General features: G+C 34.3%; 1 protein-coding gene across 1 annotated transcript; it reads left to right on the top strand.

Annotated features, from left to right (window-relative positions):
- Window positions 1-257: 257 nt before the first annotated feature.
- LOC135684160 (glutamate-rich protein 6) lies at window positions 258-13,520 on the top strand. The gene is made up of 12 exons (XM_065199582.2): window positions 258-1,060; window positions 1,347-1,501; window positions 2,113-2,174; window positions 3,984-4,135; window positions 4,899-4,981; window positions 5,925-5,997; window positions 6,210-6,304; window positions 6,684-6,843; window positions 8,445-8,513; window positions 9,108-9,187; window positions 9,428-11,714; window positions 13,344-13,520. The coding sequence occupies exons 1-11, from the start codon at window positions 470-472 to the stop codon at window positions 9,591-9,593; spliced, it is 1,686 nt and encodes a 561-aa protein (XP_065055654.1). The 5' UTR covers window positions 258-469; the 3' UTR covers window positions 9,594-11,714; window positions 13,344-13,520.
- Window positions 13,521-14,930: the final 1,410 nt, after the last annotated feature.

The raw sequence follows: 14,930 nt of genomic DNA, 5'->3' as shown, positions 1-14,930 counted from the left end.
GAATTTTATTTGTAGAGGATTTTGGCGGAAATTATCCTTCTTACCTAGTTGCAAGGTTTAGTCAGTAACGCGAAAGGTACCGAGGAGTCCCCTTTGTCAACGTTTTAGTCCTTTTTGGCATTTCCCATTTGTTTTTACTTCAATCTAGATATAATCTGTCAACATTAATCATGGCGGATGCACGTAATTTTGGTTTTGTGCCTAATTGGTTGCCATAGAAACTCCGCGTTTATAAAATCTTATCTAAGAGAGGCTACATAATGGCTATCGATGTTTGGACTTACATAGAAAGAGCAACACACAGGCAAGGAAACTGTGTGGCATCTGCTTCCAAAGATAGTCTGGCTGAGGAAATACTTTTCTCTATGAAATCAAATTACGTTATTAATTGAAATAGAAAGTGATAATACATGCATGAATATAAAAAGATTTTGCTGTGATTTCGGGATGATTAATGGACTAAAAGCCAATGATGTCAGAAGAAGAAAGTAAGGCTTTACTTTGCTCCGCATCAACACAAACTACTTGGAGTTGGCTGGAAGACTTAAAAAGCATTGGTAGAGATTCTGTTCCGACACAGAATCTTATTGAAAACAATGATACTGTTAAAATTGACACCGATGACCATTCGATCTCAAATGCTTCTTTGCCTGAAGATTCTGTCAGCGTAAGCTCTACCAAAAATGAACCTATAGATGCTGCAAATGATTCCGGAGACAGATCTGAAATAGATGAGAGCTTCCATCCGGATAAAAACCCAACACCAGCGCAGATTTTGGATGGATTTTGGTCAGGGAGCGACAGTGAATCAACCGAGCTCGACACTGATTACGAAACTGATTCTCCTTTTCCCGGCGTGGGACCGCCTCAAATGTTAAAGCTTCTCAGAAAAGAAAAATATTCTGATCATGAAACTTCTAACGATGGATCACAAAGGCATTCTTATGGCATCGAAAAGGGCTTTCACAAAAGTTTTTTCAGCGGACCTTGTCAATTTTGTGGTGAGGGAGTGCTTCCGTTACCTACGGTGCAAGAAATAGAAACATTGCCAAATAACCAAGTAAGAAAATTTACTTTGATTTTTTAATTTAGAAAAAACTTAAAATATACCGATCAGTTTCTTACTATCAACATTTCGGCTCGAAAAAATGGTGGTTAAAAATATTTCTAAAGACAGTCGACAAGAAAGATAATTTCGCAATAGAGAAGATGATGTTTATCTTTTCTGAATTCAAGAAGTTTCTTAAGTAAAATTTCTTTCAAAAGTAAACTCTTTGCAGTTGGTATCTAGTGTGGAAAACTATGTTTTTGCCAAGTAGCAGGTAACTGTTTTTTTTCTGAAATAGCTGTTCTGCTGCAGTGAATATGAAGAATTTGTGAAACTGTATATAACCTATGTTGACAAAAAGAAAGTTGAAGATGAGGTGATTGACATAAAGCCACATGCACCATATGGCACAAAAGCAGCACGGAAAGCAGCCAAAGAAAGAGCTGCTGAAAGGTTAGCAAAATAATTTATGTCTTCTCTGTTTCTAAGAAAGGATTTTAATGGCACAACAGTGGTGCAAATAAAATTAAGAAGACAGTGGGGGGTGTAGAGGGTGTGACACCCCCCAATTCTTCATGAGCTTGTTGGTAAACTTATAGCTGGTGCAAAAATTCCCTGGTTTTTTGCTAAAATCATCTATTGATAAGTGAAATAGCACCTAAATTTTTGCTTTATCTGTGTCTTTGTCAGTAAATTTTACTAGTAATGACCTTCCCCCTCCTCTAGTCTGGAAGGTCAAGCTACGTCACCTTCTCTTGCTGCATCCAGAAACAAAAGTGCATATTCTTGCTTTAAACACATTGCTGGATAATTTTTTTAAAAATATTTAACTCCTACTTACTTTAAGTAACTTCAAGATGTTTTACATCTGAGGAGTGTTGGGTGGAAATTTGTTAGTAATATGTAATGTCTCACTTGTATGTCAATGTCTCACAAGTGTCATTTTTGGATTTAAGAAGGAATGCTGAGGGCTTATTTTGTTAAAAAAGCATTTAAAACAGTTAACTAATGATACTGCTACATTTAATAAATAATAATCTTGATTGCTGAAGTTCTTTTTGAAGGATGAGGGAAAAAGAAATGGAGAAACAGAAAGCTGTAACTGCTCAAGCTAATTTCTTTTCCTGTAAGTCATGATAAACTATATATATATATTTATATGCCAGCAATCAATACAAGTATCAGATAAGATATCATTTTAAGATCAAATGGCAATTTAATTAATGGATACTTGTGGTAGATGATTAGTTATTTGATATTTTAGCTCCTACCTTAAAAGTACTTTAAATTCAATTCCACATAGAAGTGGTAGAGCTATTGGAAGAGGTTGCAATTGTTAAAGAAAAAAGGACAAAAGGGATTGTTCATCAAAAACAAATGCACAGGCTCTCCCAAGCAAGGGGGCAGCAAGAGGGGGCATGACCCCCTAATATTCTAGAGGGCCCACAAACCAAAATGTTTGCAGACTGTACTGAGTTTGAAAATGTGCACATGTTGCCTCTTAACCCTCATTCCCATGACAATGTTTGTTTGTACATGTTTATGCATAACCTCTGTGTGTTATTTCACATATTAGTCATTGCTATATGTTGGTAAAAAAGATTTATGCCCCCTCCATGTCAAAGTCCTAGCTACCCACCATGCCCCCAAGTACAATTGTATCTAGACCCTGTAATTGAGATTTCACATTTTATAATATCACAGAGTCAAAACCTTCTTTCTAGGAAGTTATTTAAACTGACTTTGTCCATTCATTTTTTATCCTTGTTAACAAAGTTTCCCTTTTCAGTTAATCCAATATTATGTAAATTCATTTTCTGTTTGATGATTGAAAATAACTATAAAGACAGTATCAGGGAATATGGATGGGATGTGTGAAGCTTCACTACTTCTGTGAAGCTAGAAAATGCTACTTTGCTTGCTTTTTCAAAATTAAAGCACATAACAAAAGTCTTATTATATTGGTCTGCTCTTGTACTCAGCTCTATCCAACTGCCTTTTAGTTCAAGCAGGACTATTTTTGTATTTTCTTTAAAATATTCATTTCACCACAAGAAATTTTCAGCCAGAAAATACCAGGAGAATCATATTTTCTGTCAAAGCCTTAAGCTTGCTACCTACAGTTGTGACCACTGACCTAGTGTGACTCCACATCATAGAAATTTTTTAAGCATTTGGTTGTCAAAAGGGGGAAATTCAACCAGTCACTGAACTTCAACAGTAGAATTACTTATTAGAAGTAATAAATATTTGATTTCCCCGCTTTGCTCTTGATAAAGTTTTCATCTTGAAATAAAAATATCTTCATATCATGTCATCAGTTCTTCCAGAGAAGGGTTTGTATTTTCTCTTGTAAAATACATGGCTGTGTGTCTTTTACTTTTATTCAAACTTTTTTGTCTATTTTGAGCTGCTAATTGGCTTCTAGTTTCTGTGTGTTAAGTAACAGGTAAAGTGCTCCACCAAAAAGGTTATTGTGTAATCTCTAGTGTTTTGAGTTAAGACTACTGTTTGTTAGACGGACGTTTGTGAAACTGCGACATGACTAGTCACCCTTCATGACAATTTGATCCCTTGCTCCCTTTCGTGCTGTTCTTTTGTTCCATAACTTGAAGCTTTGCATTGTAACTATTCTAGCAAGGTAGGTGCAACTCATATTTTGCATTTGTTGTACCAGTCTACTGATTTCGCATCAAAACCTGTTGTGATGGCTAGGAAATATTCTCTCAGTATTTTAGATGGAATTCATAGAGTGAATATTTCACTTTTTTCACTTCCCTATTTTGATCTAAATTATGCATTACCAGGAAAGTTTTTTGCAAAATTATAAGTCCTGGAAAGAAACGCATGATAAACAGGCAGATTATCAACAAGGTAGACGGTAGCTGAAAAGTTGATTCCCTTTTCAACTCAATTTTGTTTTTCTTTCGTTTAGTTGCAAGGCAGGTTAAAACGATACAGTATGCATTATCATCGGTGAAATGTATGCAAGACGGTTGGACTGTACGACCAAAAACCCCACCTGTTCAGCCTCTGCGGCGCGAGGACGACGAATTCTCCATCGACGTCAACACATCACTTCTACAAGTAAGCCGATTCACAATCAAAAGTAGCATATATGATGAAAGATACATTTTGATGGTTTATTTCTGTGCGCAATTCATTGAATTGTGGCGTAGCCTTAACCTCGTGTTTTCCAAAAAACCGAATCCCTTTACAACCAAAATAAAATTTTCTTTCAAATCCGACTTCGAGGATTTTACCAGCTTAGAATAAAATCCTGACTTCGGCATTTGGTACTATAACATACCTCTTTTCGCAACCACATCTATTATATGTCATAATACTTCAGTGATTCTCAGCTGTGAATGTTATGTCATAGCCTTAAACGCTGCACCACCCTAACACCTTGATATGATAACGTTTATCGCGGACTTTCAGAAGGATAAAAACTTAGCTATTTCTTTAGAAACGGCCAACAGTTTTGATGTCCGCTGAAATTTTTCTAATCTTGTGTAGAATCCGCCGTGTCCAGATTAAAAAATCAAGCTATTTGTATGTTCTATATGTTAGTAGCTACACACAAAATGTCAAATTCTAGCATAGAATTTATGTTGGTAGCTACACATAAGTTATCAAATTCTAGCATAGAATTTCAGCAACCTTTTTCCCTTTTGATGCCTAGCTCTGCATTCTATTCTCTTTTGACGCATACAAATTTTTGCTGGTATTGTTTTTAAAGTTCAAGGCACCGTAGTTTTATTTTCTGTATATTCAATTTTACTTTCCAGTTAGGTTTTAATTTCTATTACTTCATCAAAAAGCATTCGGGACTTTCTTCATTTTTTAGAAACGGAACGAGCTTTATGAAAAGTTTTATGAAAATGGTAAACGATTTCTCATTGTTTTTCCTGATGGAACTGGATCTTGCTAGTATCCTTTTCTCTCATATATTTTATTTGATTAGATTAAGTAAGTGCGATTGTTTCGGTCCATAGCTGATTTAGGTAGAAATAATTAATCGGTAACACAAATATGATATGTTGCTTGTGCCTGTTTGCTCGAATATGTTTTCTAGCAGGTCCACACCCTTAAATAGGCTCAGTCACCAATTATCTTATTTATTATTGCAGTCTTGCTCGTTAACTTGCTTTAAAAGCTATGTTATCTGTATATCAGCATTATCTTTCTATAAACATCAGCTTGTGAAACAAGCATTTGTATATGCTTTCCATGTAACACAGCCTTTAATTGTGCATTTGCTTGTCTTAGCTGTCATTTTCTCCACAAAAGCAAAAAAATCTTGGACAATCAAAAAACTCCAACTATAGATACTTTGGACAGACAGTAAGCCAGAAAGGTTTTGCAGCAGGCTGCTTCCCCTGACAAGCCTCTGATACATCATACTAAGGGACAAGATACACCATTGATACATCATGCTAAAAACATGATAGTTCCCAAAGCTTAGTTTTTCAGCACAGCATACTTGCTATCATTTACTATCCATAACTAGCAGTTACTTTTTTATGTTAATAACCCACCCTTTCTCCGTGGATCACAAGGTTATGTAAAGGCGTGATATAGTAAGTTGCTGCAACGAATAACAGACGCGTGAAACAGATGTTGGATTTTTCCCCAGACTTCTTCTGTTGCAAATGCTAGTTAAGATTCTTTATTAACCTCCAATCAACAAGGATCCGTATGCACCAGTATCTTAGAAAATTCGCAAACTTCAGTCTTATTTGAATTTTGTTTATGCTGTTAAGTAAAAATAAAATCTTGTCAGGAAAGCTAATCATTTAGCCACCTTTGCTTGGTGGAATGTTTTCAACTCATATTCATAAGCTTGTTATTTCAAACTTAAACGATTTCTTAGTTATCCAAGTGGAAATGTTGCTGTGATTATTACGTCATGTGAACTGGGGAAATACACATACATTTTGCAAAAGGTAAGATATGAATGTAAACTCTGTGGTTAGCTAAAACGAATACAAAAGAAGCGTTGTCTAATAGCCTGATTGATTCGTGTTACTAAAAAGTTTATTTTTAGGTGGTCTGAATCGCTTATTGGCAATGCCGTTTTGCTGAAGCCCTGTTTCACTTGCATGATTTGGTTTGATTTTAGTGATTTAGTTTGATTGTGTGATTTATTAAATCACAGGATACAGATGATTATGACACCGAAGACCCAGGTGTTCTTGGTGTTTTTGAACCAAAAGGAAATGCAAGTTGCTACTTTAAAGACAGTTCTTTGAGGTAAGCCTGTATCATTTAAAATTAATGGTACATCTCTGTATCCATGCTTGAAGCTATCATTAAATCGAACCAGTGCATGAGCGATAAACACCACAAGAATTAAAATGTTCTTTTGATATTGATTTTGGTGTCACTCAGTGAATGAATTAATTTACAACCATTATCCCAAATGATAGTGAAAATACAGTTGCAAAATTTTCTTATTGATGAAAGTCAGTTATAAACTTGAAAAAATTGGGCAAAATTTGTTGGCAAACAAAATGCGAAGAGCCACATTGAATGAGTGAATTGGGTGTGATAGTAGCTCGTTATAGTAACTTATTTTCATTTCTTTATCTATCTGTTTAAGCAATGATTGTTTTACGATATTTAACGGTAGGATGGTGCTGACTCCATACGGTGGTATGCAAGTGGATAAAGCAGGAAATTATAAGAAGAAATGGAACTGGTACTTCATCAAAGGCCATGTCCATACTCCCCCTTTCCAGCCGATTTGCTTCGCATTGAACAAACAACTATCGTGTCGTGTGATGGAACAGGTAAACTACATTATTTATCAGACATATATTATATTGGATAATGTAAACATTTCACAGCATACTGAAAGATTTTGGCTGCCATTCCTGAGAGTATAAAACGTCATAACAAGGGTCCAAAAGATGGAAAATTTATACCTAATTCTTAATCTAAAAAGTATGTTGTTGTTTTCTTCAAAGCCTTTTTGAAGAAAATGACTGAAAGAATGTTCATTCCCTCGCTAACATGTTACCATAACTTTTGTACCAAGTATTTCCCTGCACCAAGACACCAATCAAATAAGGCACCAAGTGTTTTTCTGCTTCAATTCAGCTAGGAAACAGTCATTTCAAGTCAACAAAAATTACCATTGTTCAGTGGTAGGCATTTACAAGTATTTGGCAAAAGAAAAATCAATATAGTATTCCCATTAAGTTAAGAAGATAACAAAATCATTGATTTACAATTTTATTGGCTAAACTGGAATCTGCAAAGAAGAATCCGAAGTCGAAAGATTTCAATGATATAAAACTACAAATTAATCAAGAAAATACAGATTTTGACACATCAACAGAAATGCATACAGCCGACTTTTTGAGGTGTCAGTTGTTTTCTTTTTTCACACTTAAACTGAAACTTTTGGATGGCCTACAGTCCGCCTTTATCTCATCACTGCTTTGCAATACGGTTCTTGGTGACAGTGACAGTTTTCAATCTATCTCCGGCCAAGAAAATCTTATTGTAAAACCTTCCTCATTTTAATGAGTTTAAGGTGAGAGTGATCAGAAAATGAGGACCACGACCAATATTGATCCTCTCCTGGTTACGCTGTCACCTAGAATCTGGTTACCTGGGTACTTATTCAAAACTTCCTAGAAATTTGTAAATTGTGTATGATTATAAATTGTCTTTATAAACCGATGTTAAGTAAAATGTTTATATCGATTATTAAAAAAAATCGTACGATTCAAGTATTTAAATTATAAAAGTTAATGCCTAAATTTTACAGTGCAAACTAGTTCTGCAAATATATTCATATCCAAAAACAGGAGGTTTTTGAAATTTAATTCTGATTTTTTCAATTTCTCAAGGCTGTATTTTGAAAATTAAAAGATTTTTCAATTTCCTTAAGTTTCCAAATTTTTGGCCAAATTTTCTCAATTTCTCTTTGCTTCTACAATCTTCTTCAGGCCAGTGGTCCTGGGGCCGTGATGTTTTCCTGACTCTACTCTACTGAGACCGTCGAGTCTTTCACAGACTCTTTCTCAAATCACAGTCTTTGATTCCATTCATTTTTGTCAGCAAAAAAACCTGCTAACATTTAGTTCTTCCGTTTACGTTTAGTTCTAACGTTTTTCCTTAACAAATTATGCTTTTTTCAGGTTATGTGTAAATTTTAAGAATAATCGAATAGTGAATATCCGAGTAATCCGGAATACATCTACTGGGTTCAAATTTATGTGCATTTTACTTTATGTTAATGGAACCCCTTTATAGCAGCTTTTGCTGTACAATTATAACTTGCAGACTTTGTGACAGCATTGCATGGGAGTTCGCGCTTTATCATTATCTCTTCGTTCATTTCTACTCTAAGTTGATTGCATTAAAAATTTCTTCTTATTAGGATCACATTGTGATAACATTTACGTCAGATCAACGAGCAGTAAGATTTAACGTTGGAGCGAAACTCAAGGTATCAATTTTTGAAAAATTAGAAATGAACGGGCAAAATATCGAAAGCTGCCCTCGTCAGTTCAAAATAAGGCTACTTTCCTTTTCGACTGGAAACCAACATTTATTATTGAAAATTTTTTCAACTTTTTCTCTTTGGAAAACTTTCGTATATCCTTCCTTTATCTTTTTATTTACATCTTATCCTTTCCCAGTCCCAGCATTCCCTTTTTTTGTAGCCTCTCATTCAATTGTATAAATTCATATCTAACAGAGATTTAATTTTTGTCTTCTTTGTTGTTGAAGTTCTCTTTGTCTTCTGTTCCAGTCGTTCTATTCTGAATGGCATCTTTCTAAAACCTTTTCCTTTGGTCTTCTTTGCTTGAATATAAGTTACTTGATGTAAATATAGATCTAATATATGCTGCAGCTCAGCTCATCACATACCCGAAAGTGTCTTGCTGATACCCAAACAACAAATCTATTCCTGCATGTTTTCGTAGGCGAACACTCCACTTTCCCTGCAACCCCTATAGTGACAGCAAGTGATTTTAGCGAAGGATTCTACAACTTCTGCATATAATGCCACTTACGTCAATAAAATTCTCTTTTTTAGGCCATCAAGCAGACTATTCCGCCGATTTCGAAAAGGGATGACCATCAACAGTTTCTAGACTATGTGAGAAAGAGAGTACAGTAAGTGAAAGCTCATATATTTCATGTAATATTATTAAAGATCGTTCATTATACTTTCTGTGCAAGTTACAAAGCAAAATGGAAGCAAAAACCTAGCTATTAGAAAATATTGTTCTACTTCCTCGTGGTTTTGCAATTACTTTTATGTCCATACTTGCTAAAGATTTGCTTTTGTTCTATTTTTACTATTACAGCATTTGTTATCCTGGTTTATAAGTTTTTATCTCATAATTTTTGTAGAAATATCCAAGACAAGATACAGCTTACAATGAAGTTTCCAAAGTCACCAAAGTTAGAAACCCTAGTTGCAAAGACACAGGCTTCAGCGAGCAAAAGACCCAGTTCCACCCCCAAATTACAGACACCAAAGCTTAAAGCAAAAGACCCATCTGTTGTTGTCAATTGAAATAGCATCTATCCATGGCTACATTTGCTCTTCTAAATCCTGAAAAAGATTTATTTTTGTATTTATTCATCGAGAATTTAATATATGAAATTTTTCATTTCCTCTTTGCTCGGAGAAAAGTATTCTGAGTAACTGAAAACTTCCGATTGCTCCTACTACAACCAGAACCTAGAGTTTACGGCCGTTTTCAAAAAGGAGGAAAGAACAGTAAGAATCAATATAGAGAAACTGGTTTGGCAGAATTTGTACTCCAAACTGAGACAGAAAACCGTATCCGTGCTATGATCTCGTAAATTTGGATATATTTTACATTTGTTAAGAGTGGATGAATCTCGATAAGGTCGCGTTTAGGAGCATGACTCCGTGTTCCTACCGTAGTCATAGCGTTAAACATAAGTCCGCTAAGCAATGATTCTATCAGTGAATATAAAAATGGTTTTCATTGACTGCTATGAATGCAGTGGGTTTATGACTGTGAATTTTATGTCAGCGAACAATTTCAAAGAATCGAATATATATTTTCTGTTCTATTTATCAAAGAAGTTATTTCTATCGCTAGATAGGCTCTCGATTGAAACTGAGCTCGTTAAGGTCTATAGCATGATACTTCATACGACAATGATGTTGTTGCAGCAACTCGAGTGTTTGAAAATAAGTAATTACTATAAAGACTTGCATGTGAGGTTTTTGGCCCATATTTAAGACACTTCAACTTCAAAATTCAAAAGCTTTAAAACAAGGTTTAGTGGTATTAGAAGCATATAGTGTTTCATTGAAAGTTGACATTTTCTATTATTTAGACTCTACTCGAGCGTATTCAGAAGAAAAAATGACAAAAAATTGAAAATTAAGAACCAATGTGCCGGAGATTTGTAGACAAGTATAAAATGGCTTGAATCGTCTTTCCTATTACTGGAACTTATTGCTTTTTAGCAATGTCAATATCATGTGTAGTTTGAACAGGTATCTAACAGCGCGAATTAAAATATCTTTAGAAAAATCTAAGGTCTCCTATTGTGGCTTTTGGTGGACTTAACAAAGGATGCTGCTATGTGATTGCATCACCTTTTCACTTGTATTCAGGGCCCTTCATTCTCTTCTTATTTTATCATTCTAGAAATTATCGGTGGAGTATCAAGAAAAAAATTCATAAAATATAATCTAATATGGTAGATGTATAAGATATACCTAAAGCCAGCATATTCACAGATTCTGCGATCATCTGTTATCAACATATAGTGGTTCAGCCCATTGAGCCTATTATGTGTGTATGGATACCGCAAGAGGAGAAGGAAAATACGAAGAATGAGTAAATGATGTGGAGGGGAAATAAGGGTATTTTCCAATCACAATGCAAATAAAATATTTTGAGACCAGATTGCAATACATTTCTGAGACTAAATTGTGAAGACTTTTAGGCAACCAGAGTAAAGGCACATAGTTACTCAAAAATCTTCCTTCTGCATGAACAAGAAACTTACAATGAAACGATTTTACATACTTATTTGATTTCAATATAACCAAAAGAAAAAAACCTGCGAGTATTACTTCAGCTACTTGTATAGCAGATGGGTACATAGAAATACCCTCAGAGCTATCGAGCTGTGTATCCAGGAAATATTCTTCAATTTGATATCATGTTATATAAAAAGTTTGGTTTGAATACATTACTAAGAAATTTAAACATTTTTCTAAACAGTAAAATAACAATTAAGAGCAATACAGAAAATAATCCATATATTTTGTAACAATATTTATTATTAAAAGAAATTGAAAACACGAATGAAAAATAAGGGTTATCAAGTAATTATTGTGTAAGTTTTGGGATTTGGTAATTGTAAAACACATGCATGTTCTGAAAGACCCTCGTTTAACACCGTTTGTGTTGCAGCTATCGACCCCCATTTTTCACACTGCACAGGCGCTCTACTAATTCAACGCATGCGTATTACAGATTTTCCTCCATCAATGTCTTGTCTTTCAGATTTGGCATTTTCTTTTTGTCAAACGTTCCTAAATCTATCATCTGGAGTATTCTGGAGATTCAGAACCGTTAAGATGCCAAAATCATCATCAAGGTCAAGGAGTAGAAGCGCATCACCTAAAAGGCGACGTAGAAAGGTACGTTTTCATTATTTAAGAAAAAAATTGCGATATATTGACATGTTAGGCTACCTTAGCTTAGGCCTTAGATCTTATTAAGGGAACATCTTGGTATCGTGTACTCTGCTCAAAGAAAGTAAAAGGGGGAACACACTCCCTTATGTTGTTGTGAAAAAGGCTAGAGCAGTCTTTTTATTAACAACACAAAAACGTAATAGTCATGAAAAGACAGAAAGATAATGAGATAGCCGGATACCAAGAAGGAGCATCTGATCTATAGTTTTCTATTTGAGTTTGAAAACAAGAGTATGACACTGAATAACTAAAGAGGTAACACTTTTCTTGAGACTGCAGAATGGCACTTGAAGGAAACGATTCCGATTTATTTTCTCATCCTACACAAATGCTAATATTTGTAATTTTTTTGAAATAATAACTGTATTCCATATAATGTATCATTTCTTATACAATATGGCTAGCCCAGATTGGAATCTTTGAAAGATATGCAGAGGATCTGTTTTATTTCCATGAAAATTGTGTGTTTGCAATTAGCACAGAATTTTGTGCAGCTGAGGTGGAAAAAATGGGAATAAAGTGGGAAAAGCGCCAAAAAATGACTTGTGTGTGTTTCTATAATAGATCAACTTTTTCCCTTGATCAATTTGCTCACTTTTATTTATAATTTGTAAAGCTGTTCATAAAAGCATTCTTATTCGACATGCTCAATAATTCACAAAAGGTAAATGATCGGCATGAAGTCCTGGTAAAAACGGCACGCAAAAAGTTTGCTTATTTTGTATGGGCTCGAAATTTTTGCAAGAAAATACCTTGCTAGTGATATTTAGAGCACAAGTATCGCACTATTTCCATCCACTTCACATTTTTTTTGTTTTTTATCGCACTTGAAATACAGTTTTCAGTACTGAAGCCCGCATCACTTCCGCGACTTGTAACCGTTAATGCGTCACACACTCCGAAATTCCTCACAGACCGCACACAAATTTTCCCATAAAAAGTCTTGAAAATTTCATGCAACTTTGAAGCATTGTAGCTTCAAAACACTTCACAATTCTAAAAAATGAACTTCACCATCGGATTCAGGAGCACTGACTTTGATGAAAAAATTTTGATTTTTTCAATTCAGTGGCACTTTAAGAATATTCCTTTTCCCAGGGTTGTCAAGCAAAAATGCCAAACAACTTTCCATAAAAATGTTGAACCTTCATGCTGTATTGTCATTTGTTACTCCTTATTGAATAGGAATACCAAGTGTGACACAAGATGCTAACTTGTCATGATCACACCTAAATATGACCCCTAATTGTGAAATTGCAAATAGTTTATGGTTATGTTGTCTTTTAACAAAGCTTACTATCAAAATAAGTACAAAATTTTAGAAAGTGTGTCTCTGTTATTACAGTTTCAACTTTTATGCAGTATTATTTAGTTTCACAAAAGAAGTAAATATTTGCATGAAAGTGTTACCATTTTTCCTTCATTGGAGCAGTGAAATCCTTTTTGTACCACCAATGTATGTAGTGGAATCTGAATTTATATATATTTATGAACTGAACCTGAAGAAGCTAAAAACTTTTGTAAATTTTATATATTTCAAGTTTTCATTTGTTAAACACTTTTTTCTCATAGGAGAAGGAGAGGAGAAGGAGATCTAGGTCGAGAAGTAGGTCACCAAGGAGAAGGTGGAGATACTCAAGAAGTAAGTCGCCAAGTTTAGATAGATTTGGAAGAAGCATTCATAGAAGAAATCGTTATTCAGAAGATGATAGCAAGAGGGAATCAGTTGACAAAAGTGCACAAGAAGAAATGGAAAGACAAAGGAAAATGTAAATTTTCTTCTGGTTTCTAATGTTTTTCTGTTTTCATGTAATAGATGTATATATATACAGAACTAGAAATAAGGAGAAAAGAATCAATACAGAATATGCTGCATCAAGGACCAATTGGAGTTAAATGAACTCAAAATTGTCAATCTAGCTACTTCCCTCCTTATCATTAGCATTGCTTTTGTCCATTAAGGGTTTATGAACACCTCCAAGAAGGATTTTCTATAAAGTCAACATAGGTTTATATATGCAGTCTTGAATTTGAAAATTGTCTAAATACTGAATAATAATTGCCAAAAATTTCCCTGGATTGCAAGAAAGACAGGAAAGGGTGTATGGTAAGCAAAAATAAAGATTTGCAAGACCGCATAAAATTGAGATTTAGAAAAGTGATCAGTAACATTAGACCTGTTGGAATCACACTCCTGCAAAAGGAGAGGTTACTTTTGATGGATGCAGAGAAAATGCACAGCATATCTGTCTTTTTTACCAAAGTCATTTTGAAAGTGCGCACAGAAGCATCTGTGAAAAATATTTTTGTAGCAATGGAGGATTGTTTGAAATGAATAGAAGAGATTTCAAGAGAATGTAATTGAAAGAAAATAATTTCTGCTTTTGGATAAGAAATTATGAGCCTGTGTATAAATTTTGAAGATTGTAGCATTTTCCTCTTTGTGTAATGCATTTTAAAAGAAACATATTAAAAGTTTATTGTTCACTTGGTTGAGTTACTGTGTTGTAGAGTCATTCCATGTGTCAATAAAGCATCACTAATCTTCACTAGTAGTCAATGGTGGCACAAAAGTTAACCTTCGTGCAAATCGGCTTTAAACCACATATTCTTCTTTTTATTGTTTTTCTTGTTTTTCTTGTTTTTCAGTATATTGTTTTATAAGAGCTGAAAAGCTACTTCAGCTTTCTTCAGCCTACATTTGTCAGTTTATTAAGAGTTTTTACAATTTTCCAAGTCTTTACTATTCAATTGTTCAGAAGACTGTCAAAGACATATATGAATATTCACTTGCTTATTTGTCATTATTTTCTTACCTGGCAGTCAAAACTTTCAATTGCTTCTGAACTTTAATAAACCATTCATGTAAGCAAGCCAGTCTCTAAATGGAAATCAGGATGGTTTTAAGAATTGTACAATCAACAGTTTGTGATACATCATAGAAAAAGGCTTCTGTTTTGACACTGTTCTTGGCTTCTCCTTTTCTAATCTTTCTTAAAACTATGTACAAAACCGACCTAAATTAACCTATCACTTAAGCATTTTGATCACAGTGATATTCAGCTGCTCTGTTCTAATTTCAATAGGATATTTGCATCTAGTGTTCATTGCAATTTGTGGAGACAAAGAATTGATGTTAAATACTTTACTTTTTCTTTT

This window comes from Rhopilema esculentum, unplaced genomic scaffold (assembly GCF_057945365.1).
Source record: "Rhopilema esculentum isolate cy_ngs unplaced genomic scaffold, ASM5794536v1 HiC_scaffold_37, whole genome shotgun sequence".
NCBI lineage: Eukaryota > Metazoa > Cnidaria > Scyphozoa > Rhizostomeae > Rhizostomatidae > Rhopilema > Rhopilema esculentum.
Note: the sequence above shows the minus strand (reverse complement) of the source record. Positions and strands in the feature narration are given on the sequence as shown.

Coding starts and splice junctions, on each gene's coding strand:
- LOC135684160 (XM_065199582.2), top strand. CDS start 470: ATGATGTCAGAAGAAGAAAGTAAGGCTTTACTTTGCTCCGCATCAACA. Junction 1,502..2,112: donor AAAGAAAGAGCTGCTGAAAG/GTTAGCAAAATA, acceptor TTCTTTTTGAAG/GATGAGGGAAAAAGAAATGG. Junction 8,514..9,107: donor ACGTTGGAGCGAAACTCAAG/GTATCAATTTTT, acceptor TCTCTTTTTTAG/GCCATCAAGCAGACTATTCC.